Source organism: Grammomys surdaster, unplaced genomic scaffold (genome assembly GCF_004785775.1).
Source record: "Grammomys surdaster isolate TR1022 unplaced genomic scaffold, NIH_TR_1.0 62, whole genome shotgun sequence".
Taxonomy (NCBI): Eukaryota; Metazoa; Chordata; class Mammalia; order Rodentia; family Muridae; genus Grammomys; species Grammomys surdaster.
The window spans coordinates 831,714-858,654 of NW_021604564.1; the positions used below are offsets into that span (position 1 = coordinate 831,714).

Consider the following 26,941-nt stretch of genomic DNA (forward strand, 5'->3'; position numbering starts at 1 on the left):
TCTGATTCAGGGACACTGAGGCCTGAGGTACAGGTCACTCCTTCCTGTACGCGGAATCGCTAAAAAGTCAGCCCAAGCTCACACCAGAGAATCAAACAGAGAAAGTAGCAGGATGGAAGTCAGGACTGCAAGCGGCGGCCTGTTTCTCCTGCGCATGCGTGGCGTTCTGCCCTCCTCCCCGCCGCCCCTCCCCCCTTAGCACGCCGCTAGGACCTCAGGACCAATGGCAAACTGGTGCTATCCGTGCGAGTGTGAGTGCGCTAGCCACACCCCCTTCCTCTGCGGGCGGGAAGAGGTGGTGGGCGGAGAGCCGTTACTGCGCAGGCGCGCGGCCGGGAGCGCTAGCGGGTGCGATCTGCCCTCCTCCTCGCTGTCTAGTGGGATGCGCAGGCGCAGAATTCTTCCAGCAGAAAGCAGGCTGAGCCCGGGGGCCGGGCGCGGGGCCTTGTGGGAGGGCTTAAGGAAGTAAAATGGCGGACCTGGCGAACGAAGGTAGGGGAGGCGCCGTCGGGGGCCAGCTGGCGGCGGGCGGGCGCGGGGCGGGAAGTCGAGGGAGCCCCAGAGTCGAAGGGCGAGAGCCTCAGGCTGTGAGAGTCCGGCCTCATCCGGTCTGGGCACCCAACGGGTCCCCCTACCTTGTCGTCCGGTCCCCGGCCCGGTTCCCTGCGGCAGCCCCGGCTTCTGCCTCCGCCCGGCCTCGAGGCTCCTCAGCCGCGCCGCGACCGCCCCCCACCAGCCCATGCCTTCCGGCCTCGCACGCCGCCCGGGGAGCCCAACGGGCCTGAGACGTGACCCCGCGGCCTCGGGCGGGGCGAGACCTCCGGGCCTGCTAGCGGGCCCAGCCCGCCACGCTCCCTTCCCTGCTCCCCTCGCCTGGGGACCCGGGCCTCCCATCCCCGCTTGGCCTCAGGTCCGGCTTCATCCCGCGAGGTCCTCGGCCACCCTGACCTGTGGCTTGCACTCCGAGATCTGCTTAAACCTGAACCGGGCGCTCCTATTCCCGCCACTGGCCTCCAGGTCTTTTGAGGTGCACCTGATGTCCCCCATTTAGGCCTGGCCATCTGATCTTGCAAGTCCTAACTGCTTCTTCACATCCTGTTTTTATTTTTGGCACCGTGAAACCTCCCTTGTGGAGTCTGACATCCCATTTAAGTGGTTTGAATATAAGATTGCTGCAGAGCCTGCACTTCTCTTCCCACCAGTCTCCCGAGTCATTTGGGGTGCAGCTTATGTCTCCTCATTTAGGCTTGGCCACCTGATCTATAGTTCCGAATTCAGTGGTTCTCAATCTTCCTAATGCTGTGACCCTTACATATAGTTCCTCATTGTGGTGATCCCAACCATAAAATTATTTTTGTTGCTACTCCATAATTGTAACTTTGCTACTGTTATGAATGGTAATGTAAATATTTCTGGAAATAGACATTTGCCAAAGGAGTGGCAATCCACAGGTTGAGCACCACTGTCCTAATTGCTTCTACACCCCCCCTTTTCCCTGTGAGCCCTCCCCTGTGGCCCTGAATCCCACCTGAGCATTCTGAGCGATGTAACACTTTCCCAGTCTCATAGTCAGTTATCCTGCAGCCTGATGCCCTATGATGTTCTCTCTTGGGGGCTCCATAGGGGTTATAGTTTTGGGATTTCAGAGGTCTATTTCTAGCCCTGTCCTTTCTTCCCTAACAACTACAGACAGGCTGTTAGCTGGGACCTGGTACTCTACTATTCAGTGACATGTGGCCTGAGGCTTCTGTAGAACACCCAGGGACATGGGGTTCTTCAGAGAGTTCACTCAGCCCTGGGAGAGACTGGGGATTGGGAAGTGTTTACACTCAGTCTCCATCCAGGCCTTGAAAGGTAGGTGTAGGTAAGGTGGCAGGAGGCAAGGTGACTAGAGGCAGGTCAGGAAGCAGAGCTGTGTGAACCTGGGTAGTCTGGGTGAACCTGCACTCTTATCTATTTTACCCAAGCCTTTGGGGATGGAGGTAGTAGAGGAAGCCAGGGAAGTAGAGATTTATATGATGTATATTGTGGGTCTGTTTTAAACGCAGACTCCTTTTAAGAATTATTAGGGGATTTTTGTTTGCTTGTTTGAGACAGTCTCATATAGCCCAGGTTGCTCTCAATTCGCTATACAGCTGAAGCTAGCCTTGAAGTCCTAACCCTTCTGACTCTACTTACCAAGTGCTGGAATGACTGGTGTGTGCAGTCCATGAGGCTAATGCCATGGAGGTCTCCTTTAGAGTGGGTAATATCCTGTGTAGAACAGAATCTCTTCCCTGAAAACCACCCATACTTCAGCCTTTATGGTAGTCAAGGGGAACTTCTCTCTTACCCTAAAACTTTGAAGTGCTCAGGAGTCTTCTCCTGTTGATACCTCTGCTGTTTCCAAGGGGGTCTCTTTCCTTCCCTTCTGCCTCTTCTCACCCAGCTCCTTAGCCAGAAGCTAGAGTATCCTTCACAGACCTTTCCTCCCTGACCAGTTCTGCTCTGACCTGCCTTCCTCTTCCTTGCTGGGATCCTGGATTTCCTCTGTCAGAAGTACCCCTTCCGCCCACCCTGGTGGTCTGTTCTTCATGCTACTTTACTCATGAGGAGTTCTCTGTCTGCCTGTTTTCTTTGGTGGCCACCTTTCCTGTCTCCTCTGCCCTGCTGTATTTTTTCGACTTCAGGTGTAGTTAGCCAATGAATCCACGCTCTGCTAGAGCAGAAGTACAGCCAGGGCTGGAGTCTCTCCTTCTTCATCACTAGTGGGCCCCTGCTTATGGAGCAGGGCTTGATACAGAGGCCATCCAAAAGCTGTTCCATGGAAAACGAAGGTTTTGGTGGAAGGAGTTTGTTGGTGAGGATTCTCATTGGGAGTGAGAGTACAGTGTGCATTTGTTGTCCCCTGGGGCTCACTCTTCTTGTGGTGCCCACACACTGTCCACTGTAAAGTGCTCATTGCTTGTAAAATTAAGATGGAAAGTATTTGGTTCTGAAGTTTGTGCCTAGGAAGAGCTGTGCTTACCTGCTGTCTATCCTGACATACTTCTGTCACCGTCGTCTCAGGAGCTGAAGGGTTCGTGCTTCACATTCATCGTTTTTGAATCAGTCATTTTTATGTTTCCAGAATACTCCCGTCTCTTGAACGTGTTCCTAGCATGGTGTCTGATATCTCGTCACCTTTGTAAATTAGGTGTGTGGTGTTGGTTTTTCTTTTGAGACAGGATGTCATATAATCCTAGCTGGCCTTGAATTTGCTGTGTAGCAGAGGAAGGTCTTGAACTCCTCCTGACCCTCCTGCCTCTACTTTCCCAGTGTTAGGGTGACAAGTGTCTGATTGAAGTGATGCTGGGAATGGAGCCCTGGGCTTAGCATACTGGACTAGCGCTCAGCCTCTAAGCATCGGCCCTGTTGCTTGTGTGTTTTGAAGCTTTGAAACTCACCCTGTAGTTATGAGCACCCTTGGACTGTGGCGCATGTCTTTCCAGGCCCAGATCCCAAGTCCCTGTCTTCATCCATTTCATATGTGTCTACCCTGGACTTTCCCACCTCAGGCATTCTGAGATAGTAGCCGTCTAACATGACTGGGCATTCAAAGTCCTCTTCTCCATCCCCCAGCTCCCAGCCTGCTTCAGTCCATAGATGTTTGATTTCCATCCAGTATGGTGCAGGGTAGCCCCAGATCGCCAGATCCCTGGGTCCTTGTACCACCAAGGGCGGACCAGGTTGCAGAGCTCTACTCTGTACAGTTCAGGTGAGGTGCACCTTGCTCATATGTAAGGAACCATCCTCAGTTGGGATCTAGTTCTGTATCCTGCAGGCTCTTGTTGCCATGATGATCTCATGGAAGGACCGGCAGCTCTCATGGCCCTTCTGTGGAACTTCTGTAGCTTATGACTTTGAGAAAGAAAGTCTCTCCTGGGAAGAGACAGCCTGGAACCATGATCTTCCACCCTTGCTCTGTGTTGTGTTTTGGGAGTCCCTCAACACTGGACAGAAGGAGGGTACAGAAGACAGTTTTGACTGTGCTGGAGGAAGGGAGATAGCACAGAAGAGCAGGGTCCCAGAAACAGCGGCTTCTAGCTCTTCAGTGGTCATCTGAGGTCCTGATGCGTTGCGCATGTACATAATAGGAACTGAGAACACATTGGACTGCACAGGTTGTCCTATGCATTTTATAGGCTTAGCACCACAGTGGTTTGTTTAAGTGGATGATAGTACCACATCCTGTCTTCTGTCTCCTGCCCCAGGCCAGGCCATGGTTTCCTAAAATTTTTCCGTACATAGCCCCACCTTAGGAGTGGGAGTAGCTGCAGTTATCTCTCAGATGGGTTCAAGTTTATTGAAGGATGGTAGGTACAGGCTCTGCCCTAGAGCAAACCAGGCTAGTGCCTTCACTGTGCCCTAAACTGAGGCCTCAGTTTCCCCACTAACAAAATGGGACTGCAGATCATGGTCTCCATCTCCTGGTGCTGTAAGCCTTGACGAGTCTCTGCCTTTAATAGTGAATGCTCACTGGTACCTTTGTTCCCACCCTGGACCACCTTGGGCAATTCGAAGGCTCAGTGGGGGATGAGAGAGGGAGGGAGGGAGGGAAGAAAAGAATGAAAAGTGCTAGGAGTATGGTCTTGGATTCCATCTACAATTTTACATGGATGGATGGAAGGGAGGAGGTAGAGTGAGTCGAAGTTTTAGTGTCTCTATTCCATTGACATGACCCTGGCTGAGTGGCTGATGGGAGCTCAGGAGGTACATATCTGTCCTTTGAATCCTGTCTGCCTGTCATTGTATGACTTTGTAGCTCAGGGTTTTTCAGCCTGGGCACTTTTGACATCTAGGATAGGCTTCTTGGTTGTGGAGAATGCTGCCCTAGGTATTACAGGTCCTGTAGCCAGGTGTCCTATGTGGCCTTAGGTGTCACCTGTGACCCTTGAGTTGGGCTTGGTTCCTGGCCTCTCTTTACCTTTCATGTCTTACACTTAACCTTTAGGTCAAGAGAAGAGCACAGGGCTGTGCTGACATAGATGAATGACAAGAGGTCCTGGTGTGTCTTTGGACCAGGCCTTGACTCTGCTTCTCTAGCAGAGGTGGGATGGTGGCAGAGGGGTTTCATGACAGTTTCATAACCTTTATTCTCTGAAGAAAGTGTCAGGAGCCACTTGAACTGGTCTGTTCAGCTTTTGGCTTGAGAGGGAGTTGGAATGAGTGGGAACAGTTGAGCTTGGAGAACCCAGGCCTGTCGTCCCAGCACTTGAGAGGCTCAAGTTCAGGCTACCCTGGGCTACAATCCATAGTGATTTCAAGGCTAGCCTGGTCAGCCTAGCATGACCCTGTCTCAAAATTCAAAACAGGAAAAAAAGAACAGTGCCTGGAGCTAGGTGGTGATGGTACACACTTTAAATCCCAGAACTGTGGAACAAAAGCAGACAAATCTCACGTTTGAGGCAGGCCTGGTATACAGATTGAGTTCCAGGACAGTCAGGGGTGCACTGAGAAATCCTATCTCGAGCGAGGGTCCCCCCCTAACCCCCCCAAGTAAAAAAGACAGAACCAGGGACAGGCGTGGAAAGGAGTTCAATTCAGGCACTGGGCCTCATGATGCAGGAGAGGCTGATAGCTCTCCAAGGTGCTTGCTTTCCACCACTCCAGGTTAGTGGCAGTGACGTTTCTGTCATTAGACCTTTGTTTCCTTTGTTTCTGCTTTTTCTGCACAACCTTCTTCCTGGGGTCCCTTCAGAGTGTAGTGGACAGAAGCTTGTAGCTTAGGGTGTTGGAATCCCCTGCTAGCTCACACTGTAACCCTCCCTCCACTTGTTCCACTGTTGTCTTGGTGTGCAGTGCCCTCTTAGTACTGGCTACTAGGTCAATGCTGAGGCTACTCTCCCTTTTCTTAGGAGCTCATTGAAATACAAGCCATCAGCTAAACCACTTTCTCAGAGATGATTCCAGAGGCCCAGGGCATCCAGAGAGTTTAAAAACCTCCAAGAAGGCAAAGTGGAACTTCCACCATAGGCAGAAGTCGTCACTTTACCTGGGGCACAGTGGAGGAGCTGCTGCCCACAGTAAGGCTTCTGCACGTGTTTTTAATTAGGGACTCACCTAAGATTCTGCAATTGCAGGGAAAGCAGCAGGTTTCTGACTTATCTTGAAAATGAAGAACTGGTCTGGACCAGCTTGCACATTTGGGGTTTGCTGGGGCTGGGGGACAATTGCTATCCCTTTTCTAGAGAGACTGTGTGCCCCTGGACACCTCAGTGTCTACTGTGCTTCTCTGTGCTAGCATGGCCATTGCCTCTTCCATGCAGCCCAGACTGCTGTTTGCTGGTTGAGTGTTTCCTTGACTTCCCAAGGCTCTGCAGTAACTGTGGAGGGCTGTGTCTGTCCTTGTCATCCCATCACTTAGGAGTTTCGCTCTGTCATGGTCTGAGGACCACTGCAGGGCTGCAGCCTCATAATGACCTCACCAAACTCCTGCCAGGAGTGACAGGTCTATGCCTGTGGGCCCAGATACTTAACTTGTTTGTTTGTTTGTTTGTTTGTTTTTAGAGACAGAGTTTCTCTGTGTAGCTCTGGCTATCCAGGAACTCACTTCATAGACCAGGCTGGCCTTGAACTGAAAGATCCACCTTCTGTCTCTGGAATGCTAGGATTAAAGGTGTGTACCACCACTTTTTAAAGATAAATACATCACACACACACACAGCCTCACCTTCTCCCTCTCCGGCTGGGGTGTGACTCTAGTGAGCACTTGTTTAACAGGTGCAAAGGCCCTGGGATCACCAGAAACTAGGTCAGCTCTTACTCTTTCCTGGTGTCCTTACCCCAGATCAATCTTAGAAATTTCTCCTGGCTCCTTTTTCACTGGGTGAGGGTCTTAGCAACCATTGCCCCCGTCTGTGAAGGTAATTACAGCCTTGAGTCATATGCTGGCATGGCAGTGAATCCTGCTGCCAAAAAGCTTGAGAGCCAGGAAGGAACCTGGGTTTGTGCATTGTCTGCAACTCAGGGCGTTTTGTGTGGGTCCAGCCAGCAGGCTCCTGTCTCATATCAGCTCCTGCATCTAGAAGCTGGGCAGGAAGAGGAGTCTGTGGTGGGTTTTGGGACAGAGCTGTTGTGAGTGACTGCCCCTGAAGAGTGTGGGGATACATGTTGGTCCTGCTGGCTGCAGATCAAGATGTTCATGTTTTCTGTGCTGTATTCTGGCAAGATGGGACCATCATTGGGCTTGCGTAGGATGATTGGTTGATTTTTGTGGCCCCTCCTCTCAGGGCATCAGCCACATCTACTCACCCTTTATCACTAAAAGAATTAGAGGTTAGGGGAGACCTGAGCACCCCAGAGATCTGCCCTGTGAGACCGGGGGAGAGAGGTGTCCAGAAGCTAGGCTCTATTGGGTGATGCCATCTGCCCCAATCAGGTGTGATCAGATGGGGTTGCTGACCTTGCATGTGCTAGATCTTGGGGTTGGTGGCTCTCTGGTCCTGTGCTTTGTGAGTGATGTTCCTCCCCATTCCCCATCTGCCATGCCCAGTAAGTGCTGTGGGCAGCCCTGCATGCCAGTGAGTTGATGGAGTCACCCTGTGAAGGGCAGGTGGCCTGCCCTCCTTTTCAGTACCATGGCTGATGGCATTTCTGTTAGTGTTGGGTGACAGGCAGCATGTCATAAGTGGAGCCCCTCCCACCTTCTGGCACTGGCCACCACAGTGCCTTCTATATTCTAGGCTCAAGTGACTTCTGTGAGAATGTCCCCTCTATGCATGTAGCTGCTCTGTGTTTGCTTGGTTCTGGCTTCTCTAGTTAGCTGAGACCTCTTCCCTACTGCTGACCTGGGGCCTGGCACCTACAGGTTCTCAGCTCATCTTGTCTTCCCTCACAATCTGCCTCAAGGACCTCTGGGATTGCCAGACACCAAGCATTGCTTCAAACATATCATTGTTGGTCACCTGAAAGCTAGCAGCTGTCTTTTTGTGTATGACCCATGCTTCCAGATGGCCTCAGTGATTTGTCGTGTGGTCTTGGATGTGATTGCAGTGACAGGAACTGACGGTGGCTTGGAGCCTGAAGTGGGTCACTGTGTCCTTAACCACTTGAACACAGCTCTTATTTACCCTTCCCTGTTTCAGTCACCAGGATCCACATGGCTGAGGCCTTGAATGCACCCACACCCCTACCGCCAATCCCAGGCAGCCGCCCAGCGATGTGTGTTCTGGGACCTCAGATTTCCATCCAGCTGGGCTACTTTCTCCACCAGGCTTTTTTCGTTTTCACTTCACTGTGTCCATGTTAGGCCACACAGGACACTTCCCTGTGTTTGTTACACTGAGGGCCTCTCTATATCACTTTCCTGTTATGAGCTTACTGGGGTTTTGCCAAACTTCGTGTTAGTGGGCTCCTCCTGGGCTGTAGGGACAGCAGAATGGAGGAGGCAGCAGATGTGGCCTGTCCTTCTTGGGAGCTGATCCAGTGGGTGTGGTCTCCCTCACTTCAGAGATTGGTCTTTAGCTGCTGTTGGTAGTATTGAGGAGTAGGGCATCCCTGTAGCTAAAGCCTTCCTGTGCCTTCCTTGGCCTGTGCTATGCCTCCTGGACACTCAGTAGTGTGACACTAAATACCTGGCCACAGTAGGAAGGGGGCATTAGACATGAGTGAGAATGACAGGTGCTTTATATGTCGGCTACAGGTGGAGTGCTGTTTTCACTGTTTCGGGAACTAGGCACAGGGCGAAATGTAGAAAACGCAGATGGCATGCTTGCTCAAGCAGAGCCTTCCCCAGTGCCTCTATCAGGCCAGCTAGGAACTTTCAGAGAAGTGTCACAGGAAGATGCTTCCAGGTGCCACACTGTTGGTTAGGGCCAGGAAGTCTGAGATACATAGGCCAGAGACCTCCTCATTCCCCCCCATGGAGCTCACAGGGGACCAGTGATGACATGTGGAAACTTGTACTGCAAGGGCTTGCCTCTGCCCAGGGCAGATTGTTCTCATGGCAACTGACAGCTGGCATTTGTCACTGTCCTCACTGGATTAAAGTGGCTGACTCAGAGCCCAGGGTGCAGGAGGAATATTTACCAGTGCTGTTCTCAGATAAGGAGATGGGGGTGCCTTGCTGACATGGTGCTGAGCCCTTTGGTGTCTGATCAGCTGTGATGGCTATCTGGCAAGTGAGGTGGCGTCAGGAGGCAGCTATGAGATACGAGATCCTTCTGCCCTTCTGCCTATCTTTGTTCTGCTTTGGTGGACCCAGGCCCCAAAGTTCCTCCCAGGTGCTTGTCCTCTAGGGAGTTAGATGACAGCTGCTTTGTTCCACCCGCTGAGGTGAGGCTCAGGCAGCTGTCCTGCCGCCTCCTGTGCAGTGTGTTAGCAGTGAGCTGCTCAGGAGTCTGAGAAGCAGGCACAGAGGAGCCCATGAAGCCAGCAGCTGTTTTGCTGTAAGGACTGTGCTTGTAATGCCTGTGAAGCCCTGTGTGGGGCAGAGAATTCAAGGCTCACTCCTGTCCCCAGCCTCGGGATTGTACCTGCACTCTCCTCTCCTGCCTTGGCCTCTGTCCATCCCTCTGTGCTGCCCTGAAGAGGAGAGGAGCCTTCACTGTCACCCACTTTAGTTCTGGAACTCAGAACTTAATAAATATCTATGAGGTTGCACGGGGTCATATTTAAGAAGTGGTGGATCTTTCTCTCCCTTCCTTCCTTCCTTCCTTCCTTCCTTCCTTCCTTCCTTCCTTCCTTCCTTTCTTTCTAAGTTTAATTACATGTGTGGGTTGGTATACATGACTGCAGTGTTGGTGGAGCCCAGAAGAAGGCGTCAGGTCCTCTGGTATGAGCCACCTGATGTGGGTGCTGGGAACCAAACCCAGGTCTTCTGCAAGAACAGGAGCTGTACTCAGCTGCTGAGTGGCTCTCTAGCACCTTCTGTTTTTGTTTGGACTTAGGACAACCTTCAGGACAGGTCTTCTACCATGTGGGTTCCACATTCCAGTTAATTTTTGCGGTTGGCACCAAGGATCTCACCGTGCTGAGCCATCTCACCAGCCCTGTTTGTTTTTGAGGTAGTCTCATGTATCATGTAGTCTTGAACTTCTGATCCTTCTGCCTCTGCCTCCCTAGTGGTAGTTAGGGGTGCAGGTGCAGGTGTGTGTGCTATTACATGTGGTTACTCCCGTGTTGCGGATACTAGGTGGGTGCTCTACTCATGGAGCCACGAGACCTTTTTAGAGTGGGTGGATTTTAGGTATCATACTTTGGTTGACATGCTGGCCACAGACCTTTTAGGAATTTAATTTGTCTTGGTGTCCCTGTGCTGATGCAAGCTGAGGACCTGCTTGTTGGCCACAGGAGTGAGCCATTGTGCAAGGCAGCCAGCCCATCCTCCTGGTGGATCTCATGCCCTAGTAACTTGGAAGCATGATGGCTTGAGGTATCCATCACACCTAGGGCCATGGTGACTGCAGATGGCAAGAAAGGAAGGTCTGGATGGTTCCAAGTGAGAACTAAGCCAAGGTGGATTTGGTGTGCATCGATGTCACCTGTCTGGCTGCTTCTGTCCCTAGCTGAACGTGTTCTCTACAGCTGTTTTGTTTGTTTGTTTGTTTGTTTGTTTTGGTTTTTCAAGACAGGGTTTCTCTGTGTAGCCCTGGCTGTTCTGGAACTCACTCTGTAGTCCAGGCTGGCCTCAAACTCAGAAATCCACCTGCCTCTGCCTCCCAAGTGCTGGGATTAAAGGCGTGCGCCACCACTACCCGGCTTCTACAGCTGTTCTTATCTGATGCTGATCTCTGCAGCTTATCTGATGTGATCTTTAGGGGACACATGCCCATCACACTGAGGGGCTATGTTAGGGCTGCCTCTGAGGAAAGGCTGCAGTCCCATGCTGGTTTCAGTAGCAGTGGGCACCATTTACTGGCCTGACCAACATCTGAGGCTGGTCAGCCCCACACAGGACCTAGGGACTGAGGCTCCAGGCATCCTCTCTGTAGTTACCCTGTAAGGTCCCAGTAGTTGACAGGTGGCTGGACAATCCTAGCAGAAAATGAGTGTCTCTTCATAGTCCCAGCCATATATTTATGAGGTAGTGTCCCCTGGGCTGAGGTGCTATCCTCAGCAACCTTAGAGCCAAGGTTGGGTGGAAAGAGACCAAGATGGCAAAGTGCTGGCTTCTTACACGTCTCACTAATGCTGGGTGCAGAGACAGAGCTGCAAATGGGCGTTGGCCCAACTGCTAAGCTTGGGCCCAGACATGCTGACAGGGCTCTGGGGAACTGGCACAGACTCTGTGGTGGGCTCCTCCTCTGCCCAGTCTCGCTTCTTTCACTGCCATCATTTGTATTAGCTGTGGCTACAGGAGGCATGAGCCTGGTTGTTATTTTCTGGCGGTGCTTGGATGTCAGCTTGGGCTATAAGGCAGATGAACAGGTGGTCACAGGAGCACAGGGCAGTGGGGACTGATGTAGTGAGAGTGACACTGTCAGCAGGCTGCATGTTTTAAGTTTTGTGGCCCAGGTGAAGTTCAGTGTCCCGCTTCTCCAGGATTGGGTTTGGTGAGTGGGTGGTGTCTGTGTGTTCACGGCCTTGATGCTTGTGCCCCTCCTCAAGCCTGTTCTCAAATGATTACCCTATGGTCTTTTCCTTCCCGTCTCCTCTCCACATGTGCTGAGTATGGATGAGTGCACATCTGCTATCTCAGGCACTGTAGCTGTTTTTGGCATCATGCCTCATAAGTGCCCAGGCTCCTTCCTACTCAACCTCGGGGCCATATGGTCTAATGGGAGTTAGCACAGCCGCGAAGACACTCCTGGTACACGTCTTGTCCCATCAGATGTAGAGCCTGCCACTGTTTGCCTCTGGGTAGCACATCATAGCATTGCTGCTGAAGTCTTGTTAACCAGCACCTGTGGAAGCCAGGTTGGTTGGGTGTCTAGGGGAGCTGTCGAGAGAGCAGGAGTATGAGGACCAGCTGCTTGTCAGTCAGAACTTGGGAGGCCTCTCTGTAACTGCGGCTAGTCTACATAGTGAGACCAGTCTCAAAAACAAAATATCAACAACAAAACCAACTTGGCACTCAGCTTTTAGGCAGGAGTCATATGGTGCTCTGCAGTCTTGCACCCTGCAGGTCATTGCACCCCTGTCCTGAACTCAGTACTGTGCTTGCAAAAGAGGACATGGCTGTGCCACTGCGGTGCTCCCCGATGCGTCCTCTGAGCAGCTTGGTGTTCTATGAACTGCTTTGTAATTTGGGGTGTGTGTGTGTGTGTTGCATATATGAGTGTTGTCGGCTCCTGTGGGCACTCATTGGCGTACTACACTAGGGTGTCTAGCTGACCAGAAACAAAGAAGCCATGTTGCCCATTCACATGCAGTGTTCAGCAAACATTGATGTTTCTTTTTTCAGAAAAGCCTGCTGTCGCACCGTCCGTCTTTGTGTTTCAGAAGGACAAAGGGCAGAAGGTAAGGGGCCACTGCGCATTCTGCATACATACCTTCAACTTTCTCTGCCACCTAATAAGCCATTGAAGGCCAGGCTGATGGGGCCTCTGAACTTTACTTTGAACCAGAATATCAGCTCCTGACATGGTCTCAGGTCCCAGTACTGTGTTTTAGAATTGTCTCCCTATCCTGGGAAAGCCAGGGCAGAAGGACTGAGAAGGGGAGGGACTTTGGGAAGGAGAGAGGTTGGTGAATTCTAGACTAGCAAGTATTGTACACATTTTAGGGTACATGGAGCATATACTTAGCACACAGCCCCCATGTTATTCCAAGCACCCCAGGGACTGTGTCCCAGCCAGTATATGTCACTGCATCTGGAATAATCTCCTGGTTACTGTTCTTGCCCCTCCTCCCTGCCTATGGAGCTGACTTTTCCCTCTTGGAGGGCATATTGCCCCAGAGGTCATGTGCTATGTGTCTAGGGGATGCCATGTTTGGCCCTTGCTAGGTGTGGAGAAGAAACAGCCCAGAATGGTACTGTCTTCTTGACTGTCTTTCTTAAGGCCATCAATTGTCCCCTCCTGGACACATCAGAAGACAGTGGCTGCTGGTGCCAGGGCTCCCAACCTGTGTGAATCCTGTGCATTTGTATCCTGTTAGGAAGCTGGCAGTATTTGGCATCTGGGTAATCAGCTAGGGGCTGCTGCTGGCCAGATGGTTGTCACTACTGTTGTCTGTGGGGTGTGTGTGTGTGTGTGTGTATGTATGCACACATGTGTGTGCATACATGGATATGCATGTGCGTACTTAACCTTGCAAAGGAAGCTTCCAGTGGGAACTGCAACAAGCCTGCCAGCAGGGTACAGCTTTGAGGGGGATGCTAGGGGCCTGGCTAGGTGTGAGCACACCCACCAAGTGTCATAGACCTTGGGGGTCACATGAGATCACTGGTTTGGGTTCAGCTTCTTCAAGATGTCCACATGACTGGCCTTTCTCGATGACTTTGATGCTTCCAAGAGTGCCACCTGTTCTTACCAAAGTCATGGTCTTACCAAAGTGCTGTTTCTTCAGTGTAACCACCAGGCAGAAATGATAGGTGCAGTCCAGCCTGGGCTACACAGTGAAGACCTGGTTCTTTACTTACTTTATGCAAGTGTGTCTGTGTAGCCCATGTGTGCAGGTGTGTATGGAGGCCAGAAGCGGGTGTTGGTTTCCAGGACTGGATGGAGTTAGAGGTGGTTGTGAGCTGGCTGATGTGGATGCTGCTGTTACATACAACATGCCTTCCTGTGAGGAATCCCTGTGCACAGTGGAGTTAACGAAGGGATGGCTGTTTAATAGAGCTAGTCTGGCTCCAGCTACTGCCCAAAGAAGAGTGTGGGTTGGACAGAGATGTCCTAAGTTACAGCCTCGCTCATGCTTTCCATATAGGATGCCGTCTCTTTCACTTGGGGTTTCAAAGGTTACACTTCGGACAATTTAAACAGAGACAGGAGACTGCAAGTCTGGGCACATGAACAGATTTGCCAGAATTATTTCTTCACTACACCAGGTTGTTACCCGGGTCATCTTGCCTACCTTATGGAATTTTGCTCTTCTCCAGAAGAGACCCAGGGGCTTTGCCTGTGGATGCCCATCAAAGGTGTGTTCCTGGGGATTACTGTCAGTTGTGAACAAATGCTCACAACCTAGCATGGTGTCTGCTTATCTCTAACAGTCCTGGGCAGCTACTACCTTTCTCTGGAGTTTGGGGAAACCACCTCTTAGCTTAGTTCCTCTCCTGAAGCAAACTTATTGCCAAATCTTTATGGCAGCACTTCCGTTGCCACGAGGCTCTCCTGCCTCACTGGGAGACAGACCCTAGACCTCTGCAAGGAGAGTCAGTGTTCTTGGCTCCTGGGTCAAAACCCTGTCTGTCAAGCAAGCAAGCAGTATCACCGACAAAAAGTGTGAGACCACCGTCACTCTGTCCCAAGACAGGAGTAGCCAGGCTTCTTTCAGGAGTCTGTCTCCCTCTTCCTCTGTTGGTTTTGTTGTTATATTTTCAGTTTTATTTTGAAAATTCTAAAATCCTCAGAAAGACAATACTAAGGCTGGGCATGGTAGTACATACCCTTTAATCCCAGCATCAGGAGGCAGAGGCTGGCGGAGCTCTGTGAGTTTGAGGCTAGTCAGGGTTACATAGTGAAACTTCAGTGTGTGTACAGAAGGACTGCAAGATTTGGGCCAGCCTAGGCTACTTGGTCTATGTAAAGCAAGCTGTACTAGAGAGGAGTGCAGGATTGGAAAAGAGCAAGTGGCTCGGTTGCTAGCCAGGAGCTTTCCCTTCCCATGACTGGTGCATCAGCAGCGGTGCAATGTTGAGTGGCTAGTTGTCTGTGTAGCCCAGGGGGACAGGTTGCCACCTCCTGCTGTTGCCTGACTAGGGAGTCTACCCACTCCTGTTTATTTTATTGGTGTTTGCTCCTGTCGTTGGTTTTAGTGCTGGGACCTAGTGTCCTAGCACTAGCAGGCCCCCAGTCTAAGCGTTTGGTTATTTGTTTACTTATTAGTTCCTAGTGATTATTTTTGTTTAGAGACAGGGCCTTGCTATGTAGTCCTGGCTGACCTATAACTTGCTGTGTAGAGCCCACTGTCCTGAACTCTGTGTGCTCCTGAGATCTGTCTACTTCTGACTCTGTCTCCCAAGTGCTGGGATTAAAGATGCGCACAACCACGCCTAGTTTATTTATTTTTAAAAATATTCTTTTCTTTTATGTATATATGAGTATAATATAGTGGTCTTCAGACACACCAGAAGAGGGCATTGGATTCCATTTACAAACGGTTGTGAGCCACTGTGTGGTTGTTGGGAATTAAATTTAGGACTTTTAGAAGAGCAGTCAGTGCTCTTAAACGCCCCAGCCCCTTATTTATTAACTTTTGAGTTAGAAATCTCATGTTTGGAGTTAGAGAGTCTCATAACCAGGTGGCGGTGCACACCTTTAATCTCAGCACTTGGGAGGCAGAGGCAGATGGATCTTTGTGAGTTTTGAGTCCAGCCTGGTCTACAGTGATTTCCAGGATAGCCAGGGCTACACAGAGAAACCTTGTCTTAAAAAAACAACAGCAAAAACAGTCTCATGTGTACTGAGTTAGCTGGGTGGTCATTGTTTTTAATAATTTATTTTAGGCATATGGGTGTTTTGCGTGCACATATATTTGCACCCCGTGCTTGACTGGTATTCAAGCAGGTCAGAACAGGGTGTTGAGTCTTTTGAAACTGGAATTTGAGACAGTTGTGAGCTGCCATGTACGTGCTAAGAATTAAACCCAGGGCCTTCTAGAACAGTCAGTTCTCTTTGAGTCATTATTTTTAAGGCAGAGTCTTTTATAGCTCAGGCTGTCCTTAAGCTCACTGTGTAACCCAGGCTAGCCTTGACCTCCTATCCTCTTGCCTTTACCTCCTGAGTGGGAAGCTGGCGTGGGAACTAGGGGTGGAACCCAGGACCTTCTACATGTGAGGCAAGTGCTCTACAATGGAGCCACAGGCCAGATCATTTTGTTTTATTTTATTTTGAGATAGTCTTGATCTGTAGCTCAGGCTGAGGTTCACACTTCTAAGTTCTGGGATGACAGGTCTGCACCCCCCACAGACTCCAGACCTTAGACACCTGAAGACTGGTAGCCAGATTGGCACACAGGGTCCTCTTCTCCTTCTCTGTGCCCATGCTCTAGGGGTGTTCTCTGTGTGGTGTGGGTATGAGGCCGTTGGTCTGTGTGTCTGAGGTGGCTGCTTCTCCTTCCTCATGCTGTGTTTTGTCAGTGGCAGGATGCTGCTGTCTGTCTCTCCTCAGCAGCAGTTCTCACAAGTCTCTGCTGCTCAGTCCCGTCACTGGCTTTGGACATCTGGTCCTCCCTGGACAGGTGACAGGCTGTCCCCCGCACTTGTGCCCATTGTTCAGATAGCACCTGGACCATTGAGCTTTTTAGTGTGATTGCCCCAAGGGACAACAGGGCCAGAATTGGGTAGCAGGCTGGCATTGAGTTCAGTAATGGAAGACAGAGGCAGAGCACTCTTCCCTCCTTGTCTTTGCTCCTGGTCCCTGAGAGCTCACCGTATACCCTCCACGTGACTCCAGTCAGCTAATCCTGGCTTCTGCTCCCAACAAGGGGTTAATTTCACTCTAAGGGTAGTGGTAGGTGCTGGTGGTGGCCACTGTGACCTAGGGAATTGATGGTGTCCTTTGATGATGCTGAGATCTAGGCGAGAAGTGACCTGCATAGAAGCTTTGTCAGCTCTCTCCGCCCCTCTGGGCCAGGGTCTCACTACATTGCCCAGGCTTGCCTGGATCTCGAGGTCCTCCTGCCTCTGCCTGCCGAGTGCTGGGATCGCAGGCTTGTTCCACTACAGCCGGCCTTGAAGGAGCTTTGATGGAGCCGTTTCTTTCCACAGGGCTCTGCATTTGTTGTATTTTCTTTTGATGGGGGTCATGTTTCAAAGTAGCACCCATGCCACGTCTGGTGACACAGTCCTGCGTCCCAGCCACCCGGGAGGCTGAGACAAGAGGGCCCCTGGATCACAGGACTCAAGGTGACCTGGGCATCAAGACTCAAATCACAGTACAGACCTGAGGGCAACTCACACCCTTGAGATATTTCCTTCCTCTGGCAGACAGCCACAGCCATTTTAGTTACGGGCTGAGAACAACTGGTGGACAGTGCCATGGGGTTTGGGGCCCTGGACCACTGTGGCAGGACATTACCTCTGAGTAAGAGGGCCACAGGTGCTTGGCCTAGACGCCCTTAGAGCTCCCAGGTCTACTGCAAAGGCTGCTGGATGTTAACGTTTGCATCCTTTGCCCTTTTCCAGATAGCCCACACCCAGGATCCAAATAGGGTGATCCTGGGAAAACCAGAGGCCAAAAATCTGTGGGTATCTTGGTCCTCCTGTCACTGACGTGTCCACTGACAGCACTTTAGTGTCTGGCTGTGGTAGCTGAGAGCAGTAGCGTGCCATTGTTCTAAAAAGGAAGCTCAGACTCTATTTGCCCTATGCAGAAAGGCAGAGGTAGGGACAGGGCCCCTCCCCTTCTAGAGGCCTGTCTTGTCCCCGGGGGCCACACCACATACAACCCCTGACACGTATCCCTCATCCTTCCCCACAGTGTGGCCTTTGTGTACACTGAAGGAAAACTGTCTTTTTTGCCCCCCAGTCCTCCACAGAGCACAGAGACTTGCCGGAGTCGGGAGAGGAGCCTCGGGGGGAGGCCGAGGCGCCCCGCCCTGATGCAGGGTACCCCGAATCCACTGGGGAGCATGCCTTAGACCCTTCTGCCCCTGCTAGCGCTTCCACCAGCTCTCCTCCGCCCCCTGCTCCTGCAGCCCAGCCTCCTTGTGTGCGAGAACTGGCAGGGGTAAGTGCCCACAGCCCACCCTGCACTCCATTCCCTGGCCTAAGTTTCTGTCTCAGTCCCAAGACCACCAAGGCATCTGGGAGGGGCCAGCAAGCACTTACTTGGCCCACTTTAGTTGTGCCACTGACAGACAGAGTGACCAAGCCCCTTCTTGTCTCTGCACAGTGAGTGATGGGGTCTGCTTCCTGGGAGACAGGAGGGCCCCACGAGGAACTGGCAGCATTGCCTTCCAGGTCCTTCCTGGCCTCGCCGGCTTCCTCCCGCTTCTCTCCTGAATCTGAGTAGCAGAGTTCAGAGTCTTAGGAACCCAGGAGCTCTGGAGACTCTTGGGCTGAAGTGAAGCAGGAGGAAGGGAAGAACCGGTCCATCTCTAGCACAGGTGGAAGGCCCAGTGGCAGGAAATGTCTTTGCTTCACTGCTAGATAAGTGAGGGCTATGGAGGTGGGTGCTCAGTGGATTAAGAACATTTGCTGTGAAACCAGGAGGACCTGAGTTCAAATTCCTAACACCTACATAAAGAGCTGTGTTGATAGCACAGCCAAGCTCTGCCTGCATCCTCTCTGTAGGCCTGCGTGGTCCCTTCCTTCACACCAGCCCCAGTTCCCAACACTGGGTCATGCTAGGAGAAGCTTTGCCCAGGGTGAGGCTGGGGTTCTGCCCTGTCATTTGTTGATTCAGGCTGTGAGGGGAAAGAAGTAAGATTCTTATGGTATCCCAGGGGCTGTGGGAGATTCCTCCTCTGTATTGTAGAAGAGTAGGGTGACAACAAAAACCACATGAATCAGGGTGATCTGTTTCTGCTCTGGACAGATAATCCTTGTGAACTGCATCCAGAAACCTCTTGCCTTTGTGCAGAGGCTCTGACTGAGAGAATAGCCTGGTTGAATGCAAGGCTCTACAGGTGTTGGCTTCCAGGCTGAGCCACAGGGCAAGCCCATCTTAGAGTTCTCACAACAGTAGCTACCCTCCTGTGTGGCAAACTGGGCCCACAAAGCCTGGTGCCTTGATTCTTGTCGGCTCTAAGCCTGAGCAATATAGCCAGCCCCCAGATCAGCCAGGGAAAGAGGCCATCAGGTAAGAGGAGCCGGAGGTCATCTCCAACCCCTGCTTCATAGTAGCTGGAGCAGCACCAAGTGGTAACTTGGTGAGAGCACTGAGCCACCAGGCCAGCATAGGGCTCTCAGTGGGGAAGCTGGGCTGTCTCCCAAAAGTAGTCTTGAGGCTGGTGCATTGCACAGATGTACTGTAACTTGTGTGAATTGGGCTGTAAATCCAGTTGGGTGGAATCTGATCCTGGGGATACCAGGCTGAGCTCACTAGTCCTGTGCTGCATAGTGGGCTTTTATCTTGCTTTGCCCTAAGTTTGCCCTAAGTTCAGGGAGCCACTTGGCTGACCAGAGAGCTGCTCCATCTCCCCAGTCTCTCTGTACTCCATGCCACACTTCCAGGGTGTGTAGGCTGAACCTCTGTGATGTGCGGTTGCCCACCACGAGCCTGCGAGCAGCCTGCTGTCCTGGAGGTTGTGCATAGACCATGCTGTGCAGCACCCCACGTGCACCTGAGCCCCTGCATTGCCACAGCTCTTGGGGCGATGCCAGCCTTGAGGACAACTTTTTGTGTTCTTGAGGGTGGCATCTCTTTCTATATATTTATTTATTTAAGTTATATGTAATTAATAAAATGTATATATAAGTTTTAGTTGCACATACATGTGTGGGAGATATGCATGTGAGTTCTGTGGCCAGCAGGCCAGATGCTGCTGGAACTGAGGGTACAGGTGGTTGCGAGTTGCATCGTGTATGTGCTCCATCCTGTAGAAGAGCAACGAGTGCTCTCGAGCACTGTACCTTCTCTCCAGCCCTCAGGGCGGCCTCTTTGCTGTGTCAGCTGGCCATCCCGTAACACTCAGAAGTAGCTATGGGTGTGCTTTCATCCTAGCACTTCTGCCAAAATCAGCTAGCTTCATACTTTGTTTTGGGATTTTTTTTTGAGACAGGGTTTTATGTAGCTCAGGCTGGCTTTGAACTCCTGATCTTCTTGCTTCCACCTCTTACCTCTGTGGTTCCTGTGCTTCTTGCTGGCAGAACTGAGCCAGTCCTAAGCTGTGGGTGAGGATCACTCTCTGAGCCTCCTCCGTCTATCCAAGGATCCATTGGAATGCTGGCCTGGCCTTTCTCCTTGGTTCCTTGGTTAGTGAGGTAGAGGCAACCTGTGTCTCTCGGTGTATCATCTTGGAGCCTTTGTCCTTGAAGCAGTGGGACTATTTCTTTTCCTGGGAAACTTTCGCCCCCACGTGCACTCCCGGTGAAGTCCCACATGGATCCTAAGAACCTGCTCCCTTGATGAAGCTGAGCAGCAGCAAGGTGGCTGTGACACGTGGGGATGTCTGCAGCTGTGGTGGCGGAGCCACGGAGCCAGGGTGGTAGGAGTTCTCTTACACAGCAGACCTTCTCCTTCGCCTTCAGTGTTGCCAGAGCCAGTGGTCACCTTAGAAGCAGCAGCCTCCTTCCACTCAGTCCATCCTGAAGACTCACTACAGATGGTTGTTTCCTCCAGAAGAGCCTTGTGTGTGTCTCCTCAGGCTGGTGGCCCTTCCATGGTCCTTTGGGCAGCTTCTTAGAGGCCTGGTGGTCCCAAGGCCAGACCGAGGAGCGGCTGAGCCTCGTGGGGCAGCTTCAGATCAGATGTTACCCCAAGTGCTGCAGAGTCGCTGAGCCCTGGGCTGAGGACCCTTTCCCTGATGTCCTCTGCAACCCCCAAGAGATCTAACATCATGTGGAAGGCAGAGCCTGGGTTTGTCCCAGTGACAAGATCTATGGGTGGGAGTCTGGGGACTCCTGTCTGGACCTGTCTGGGGACCATCACTGGTCCTGTTCTGTGAGTGAGAGAACAGTCCCAGGAAGCAGAGCGTGTGCTTACTTCGCTTGACACAGACCCACACTGTGAGCTTGTACTGAGGAAAGCACCTAGGTCAGAGTGCAAGTCTGTTAGAGATTCACTGTGTGTCGTTGAGTAAATGTCTACCCTCTCTGGGCTCACTGCTGCAGGCTCCAGCCCACTGCCTGTTTGCACAGTTCCTGAGCTGAGCCAGTGTTTACATTGTTACAGGATTATAAGCAAAAGTGAGGAGATGCGACCTGTGAGCCAAAAGCTCTGGCTTTCTGGCCATTTATGGGAAAACGGGCCAGGGTCCACAGCGGGAGGGTCTTTGCTGATGTCCTCTGGGTTTATTGATTGCGTGGGTTCTTGGCAGCTTCTTGAAGGCAGTCTCCCTCATTTGGCTCAGCTTGAGCTCGAAGCACTTTAGAACTACATAGAAATGGGCTCTTGTGCCTTCCTAAATGGCCAAGGTCCACCAGGAGCACGGTCCACCGTTGGCCTTTGCTTCTGGCTTCAGGGTCTGAAGGATAGCACAGTACTAAGTGTGGACACGAGTCGGGACTGTGTTGGGCAGGAGCTGAGCCCCTGATCTCATCCGACAGCTCACACCCCGAACGCCAGGCTGGAGCTGGAGGGCCATGGAGCCTTTCTCTAGTTGGAGAAGAGGCCTGGCAGCCTGGCACACCTCTGAGCACTTTGGCCCAGACAGCAGAGCTTGCTTGTGCTGGAACTGACAGCCTAGAAGCAGACATGCATATATGCTATAGATTCTTCCAGGGTGAGCATGGGAGCCAGGATGCCCTGGTTCCCAGACATCCACACTGGTATAGGCCTTGCTGGGGGGCGTGCTGATGCCTTAGGCAGACCAAAAAGGGTTGTGCTGTCTGTGGGGAAGGTGGCCCATGGGTCATTGGACCTGACTGTGTAGGACCATCCTTATCCCCTGGCAGGCACAGGGGCATTGGGAGCACATGTTTGCAGCACTTGGGGCCTCTCACCACTCTGTGCTCTCATTGCAGAGATCTGCTGGCAGCTCCAGTCCCGAAGCCGGAGAAGGTAAGGAAGTCTTTAGAACATGAGCCAAATTCTGGAAGCAAACTTGAACACTGTATGACTCCACCCTCCCTGTGTCTAGATTCTGACCATGAGGATGGAAACTACTGCCCTCCTGTCAAGCGCGAGCGGACATCCTCTCTGACACACTCAGGTGAGCAACACCCTCCTGAGCCAGGTAGAGCCGGCCCCAATGGTGATACCTGGGCCCCCACCTAGGCTAAGGAAAGCTAACACATTTGCCCTCAGATGGAGTTGGGAGGTTCCCTGTCAAGCCCTGTGGGTACATTACTGACTATCTTTGCAAGGACATGGTGTTGGTGTGAACTGGACAGGACAGTATTGTCACCCACTAGGCACTGTGTACACACTTATGCCCAGCCAGGGGGCGTTCATCTGTGTGCCCAGCTCGGGCAATGTGGTTAGAGTGGGGGAGCACCATACACATGGATGCCAGCCTCCAGGCTTCAATCAGTGCAGGAGTGAGGCTGGATCTAGGCTGAGAGATTCTGAGGATGCTCAGTTAGAGGCAGGCAAAGTCCAGCAGCCCCTTTCACACATAGGTACCCCTCAGGTTAGGCGTGATTGCCCTGAAGAGCAAGACCATACAGTATCCTGGCCTCTGCTGGCTCTGGTTCTGGTCTTAGTGGTCCATCCTGGGCAGCAGGTGTCACTTCTTCTCTGTCAGGGAGGTCTCCCTCCTTGTCGTCACTCCGTGTCTAGGCATTGCAGTCCCTTTCACAGCTGTGCCCCACCTTAATTTAAAGGCCCCATGCCAGCTTGTGGGTGTGTAGAGGTGGCACAAGGGGCATCCCAAGCCTTGTTGGCCTGCCTGCCTTTATTTCGTGTGTGTGTGAAGCATGTTCATGTGTGTGGGAACCAGAGCAAGGCCTCAGATACTGTCCTTGATGGTCCTCCCCACCCCCTTGGCCCCTTCTGCTTCTCTCTGCTTTGCTTTCTCGAGTCAGGGTCTCTACCTAGAGCAGAAGCTCACAGTTGGGTCTAGCCTGTCTGCCCAAGCAAGCTCAGGATCCATCTGCTGCATCTATTGGTTTTATGTGAATGCTTGAGGTGTGACCTCAGGGCCTTAAACTTGCAGAGCAGGTGCTCTCCCTACTCAGCCCTCTCCCCAGCCTACTGTGATGACTTGGATTCTGCAGAACTGAATTTCTCTGAGGACAGTCTGCAGGCCTAGAGCTATCTTTAGGGTGACTTGGTTTCTTAGGACACAGTTTCTGTCCTGTCTCTGTTGTTACCATCTACCCATCCTTCAATGTGTGTTTTCCCATCATGGATATACTCTGCTCTGTGTAGGAGTCTCTTCGTGTTTGCCCCACTACTCTTATCCCACCAGTGGCTCCCAGAGCCTTCCCTCCCTGCATTCTGTTCTCAGGTCTTTGTGCAGGGTAGATGTGAGTTCAGATCTCCTGACCTGATGGTTTCTGGGCTGTCACAAATCTCTGTTTGATGCTGGGATATAGACAATCTGAAGAGTGTCCCTGGTCATTTTTTTGTTTTGTCCCCACAGGGAAATTGCTCACTGTTCCATCTTAGTCCTGGAATGTTTCTTCTCTTTCGGAGTACAGCCTCTAAAAGTAGGATCTTGGTGCTCAGGGGACTCTCCTTGGCCTTTGCTGGCCCATAGGGTATGTCCCTGTTCTATAGAGCCAGCACTGGTAGGGTTCTTTAGTGCCCTAGCTCTTCTTCCCGACATTAAGAAGCCTGGTTTCAGTCAGGTGAGGAGACACACATCTGTCCTCTCAGTGCTTGGGAGGTGGAGGCAGGAAGATCAGGGGTTCAAAGTCACCTTCAGCTACACAGCGAGCTTGAGGAAGGAACCTGGCTCTACTCGTCATCCTCAGGTCATGCCATCCTGGCCAGCTGTGTCCTTGCCCAGTGCCCAGCCATGCCAGCTACTGCTCTGGGAGCTTTGTCAGCCTCAGTCAGCTTGGCTCAGTCTCTAGTGTATTCCCAATTAAGCAGGGAGCAATCTCCCCCCTCACCCAGTCGTTCCCTTTCTGCCCCTTTGGTGACATATACTCAGCAGCCAGCTGTAGGAGGGTGAAGCCTGGGCTCCCTAGGTCCTGGGTAATGTCACATGCACTGTTAGCAAAGAGAGGCTTTACAAAATCTGAGAAGAGCCCAGGGTGTGTGTCTCTATGGATGAGGCTGGGGACAGAACTCTTAACCTTGGCTGTCTATTTAGTGTTAACAGGGAGGCTTGCCTTCTGTCTGTCTGTCCTATCTGGTCACTGTAGTGCCCTGCTGGATTTTTGCATGCCAACACAATGGCCAGGCTCTGGGTCCCATATTGGTGCAGGTGAATGGCTACAGTCCCTGTGGCCAGCTATGTTGTCCTCAAGTCTTTGATTTTTGGAGACAGGGTTTCTCTGTGTATCCCTGGCTGTGTGGCCCCAAATTCACAGAGATCTACCTGCCTCTGCCTCCCAAGTGCTGGGATCAAAGGCGTGCACCCTCAAGTCTTAAAGGTTGTGTTGGGGTTACTTCTGTGGAGAACAGGACCCTGAAAGACCTAGGACCAAGACACAGGTACCTAAAGCCAGCCTTGGGAGCGTCTAGTTACACAGTTTATGAACTTGATCTCAGGTTTGAAAAGTGTGGTCCAACACCACCCCACTGAAGGCACCTCTCTCTCACTCCATGGCTGACTCCAGTGGCTGGTTTCTCACATGCCTTGTGTACCTAGTGGACTTAGCTCTTTATTCCCGGGGTTTGAGTGCTGCTCTCACTGGGTGTCCCCTGGGCTTTCCAGTGTGATCAGTTTCCTGTCAGAGCCCATGTGACAAGATGCTGGAGTGGCTTTCGTGTGTCCAGTATCAAACTGTCAGCTACAGATAACCGTGTCCCCATGAGCTAGCACCAGTCCCTCTCCAGCCTCCTCCACCCTCAGCTGTGGGCACCATGGATCTACCTCCTGTCTCCCACTTGTGGATATTTCCTGTCCATGGACCCTGCACCATGGGAGCTTCTCTTCACTTAAGACTTTGCCTTTTGTATGTGTGTGTACACGCAGTGTGTGCATGCACATTTTATGGGGGTGCCTGTGCACGTGGTGCCCAGAGGTCAGTGCCAGTATTCATTACTCTGTCTTCCTTTCTGAGGCAGGGTCTGGTGGCTGGTTTGGCTGGGCCTGCTGGCCAAAGAGCTCCAGGACATTCCTGTCTTTGCCTGTAAATCTGCAGCTCTAGGACTGTGAGCACACGCGCCTCTGTTGTGCTGTGCACTGGGGACTGGACTCGGGCTCTTACGCTTGCACAGTGGGCCCTTTACCTGCCGAGCCAGCTCCTCGGCTCTGTGCGCGAGGGTTTTCTGCTGTTGACCTTTGCCGATGGGTTTTATTCTTCTCTGCCTCCATCAGGAGGGTTGTTCATATGGGAATGGCGTTTACATCTGACTGCTTGATGGCTGAACCTCCGAGACTGTCTGTGACCTTTGCATTTTCTCACACCTTCCTCCTGTTCTGGGTCACATTAGACTAGCTGTCCATCACCAGGATGCAGACTCACACTAGGTTCCCAACTGTACCGGCAGATCCAGCTCTACCTCCCAGCTCTTGTGAGTGGCCAGCAGAGCTGGTACTGAGTAACAGGCATGGCTTGGAGGCAGGTCCTCCCCGGGTCCTGTGGTCATTAGTCATTAGCGTACATGCCCTCTGTTGTAGGCCTGCCCGGTAGTGCCATCACTCCCATTCCTGGGGGGAATGACCCAGGTCCTAGCAGTTACATCGTCCTGTCTCAGCATCTTCATCCTCCAGGTCCCCTGTGCTGGCCTTGCCACAGAACCATACTCTAAACATGGACCTCCTACTTTCCTGTTGTAGCCTGGACCATTCTCTGGGGTCCCAGGCCCACTGCCCATCTGTTTTGCTGTGCTCCTGCCTCGCCTCCATAGGCTGAGGTCAGCTGTGTCTTGTGCTTGCAGAGGAGAAGAGCAGCAGCTTCCGGCTGAAGCCCCCAACGCTTATCCACGGTCAGGCACCCAGTGCAGGTGGGTGATATTTCCAAGCCTCTGCCTGGCTCCAGGACCCTTGCTGTAGGCCCAGTCTGTCTACTGGAACTGGGACTGACATGGAGGCAGCCCTGGGAAGTTGCTCAGACCTTTGGGAGCAGGGTATTTCCTTCCTGGGAGCTCATGTGACTTTGTACCAGCCCTGGCCATTTTCCTTTGCATCGTGCAAGCTCTGGGACGCACAGTGCAAAGGAAGACCTGGACCTTGACACAGGTCTCAGTGGCAGGTGTTTGTCACTATAAAGTTGAGTATGGCCTCCCTTGCACAACCACTGGAGTTTATGTGCCCTGAAGCAGCAGGGTCGAGGTTCCTAGAATCCACTGTGTTCCAGGTCTGCCCAGCCAGAAACCCAGGGAACAGCAGCGTGGTGTGCTCCGTCCAGCTGTACTGCAGGCCCCACAGTGCAAGGTGCTGTCACAGACGGGTAAGGGACTGAGTCATAGTCTGAAGTACAGAGGCAAGAGAGCCCTTTGGGTTAGCTGCATCCTGAGGGGAACCTCTATAGAGGAATAGGGTACTACCAAGGTTTTCTGTGTCCCCCGGGTCTCTTATCAACCTCTCAAGCTCCCCTGCAAGGCTCCCCTGCAAGGGTTCCCAGCCTTGCTGCTGGGTTTTGGTCTTGTTACTCACAACTCAGAAGTAGCCCAGCCACCTGGGACCTGGTTAAGTCTGATGCTGATTAATCACCCAAAATTTACTTGAGTCAATTGCTCAGAGTCTACCTGATAGAGCCATAGTATACTCAAAGATAGACCCCCAAAGATTCCTGTTTAATTTCAACTTGATTTGGGGGCCAGTAAGATGGGCCTGGCATGTTAGGGCAATTGTCATTTTGTCCTGCTTTAGTTGGAGTTTTGTGACCTGGGGTCTCCCTTTGCAGCCAGCCTAGGCTCCTCTTGAACTCACTTTGTCTTCCTTCTCATGGGATAGTGGGCACACACCACTGTTTCAGGTGCCTTCTGGGTTTGTGACTGTGTGAGGTACTGGAGGCTGGATGCTGACACCCTCCCCCCAGCCATCCCAGGCCGGCCTCTCCTTTAATTGCATGGAGCAGTCTACAATAGGTTTTCTTTTGCTGCTCATTTTCTGGAAGTCCTGCTTCTGAGCACACTGGAAGGCAGTTCTTGTTCATGTCTTTGGGTGTGTATGTGTGTAGTATTGAGAGTGAGTCCCAGGCCCTGAG

The 26,941-nt window shown here is 52.0% G+C and overlaps 1 protein-coding gene across 2 annotated transcripts in view; it reads left to right on the forward strand.

Moving 5' to 3' along the window:
* The first annotated feature begins 312 nt into the window (after positions 1-312).
* Ranbp3 (RAN binding protein 3) overlaps positions 313-26,941 on the forward strand; it is a 36,015-nt gene continuing 9,386 nt past the window's right edge. The window contains exons 1-7 of one of the 2 annotated variants that reach the window (XM_028764951.1): positions 313-492; positions 12,365-12,420; positions 17,595-17,795; positions 21,695-21,731; positions 21,811-21,882; positions 25,671-25,736; positions 26,090-26,182. In XM_028764951.1, the coding sequence (XP_028620784.1) occupies positions 471-492; positions 12,365-12,420; positions 17,595-17,795; positions 21,695-21,731; positions 21,811-21,882; positions 25,671-25,736; positions 26,090-26,182 (547 nt within the window). In that variant the 5' untranslated portion in view covers positions 313-470. The remainder of the gene's footprint in view (positions 493-12,364; positions 12,421-17,594; positions 17,796-21,694; positions 21,732-21,810; positions 21,883-25,670; positions 25,737-26,089; positions 26,183-26,941) is intronic. The other variant, XM_028764958.1, reaches the window with a different exon arrangement.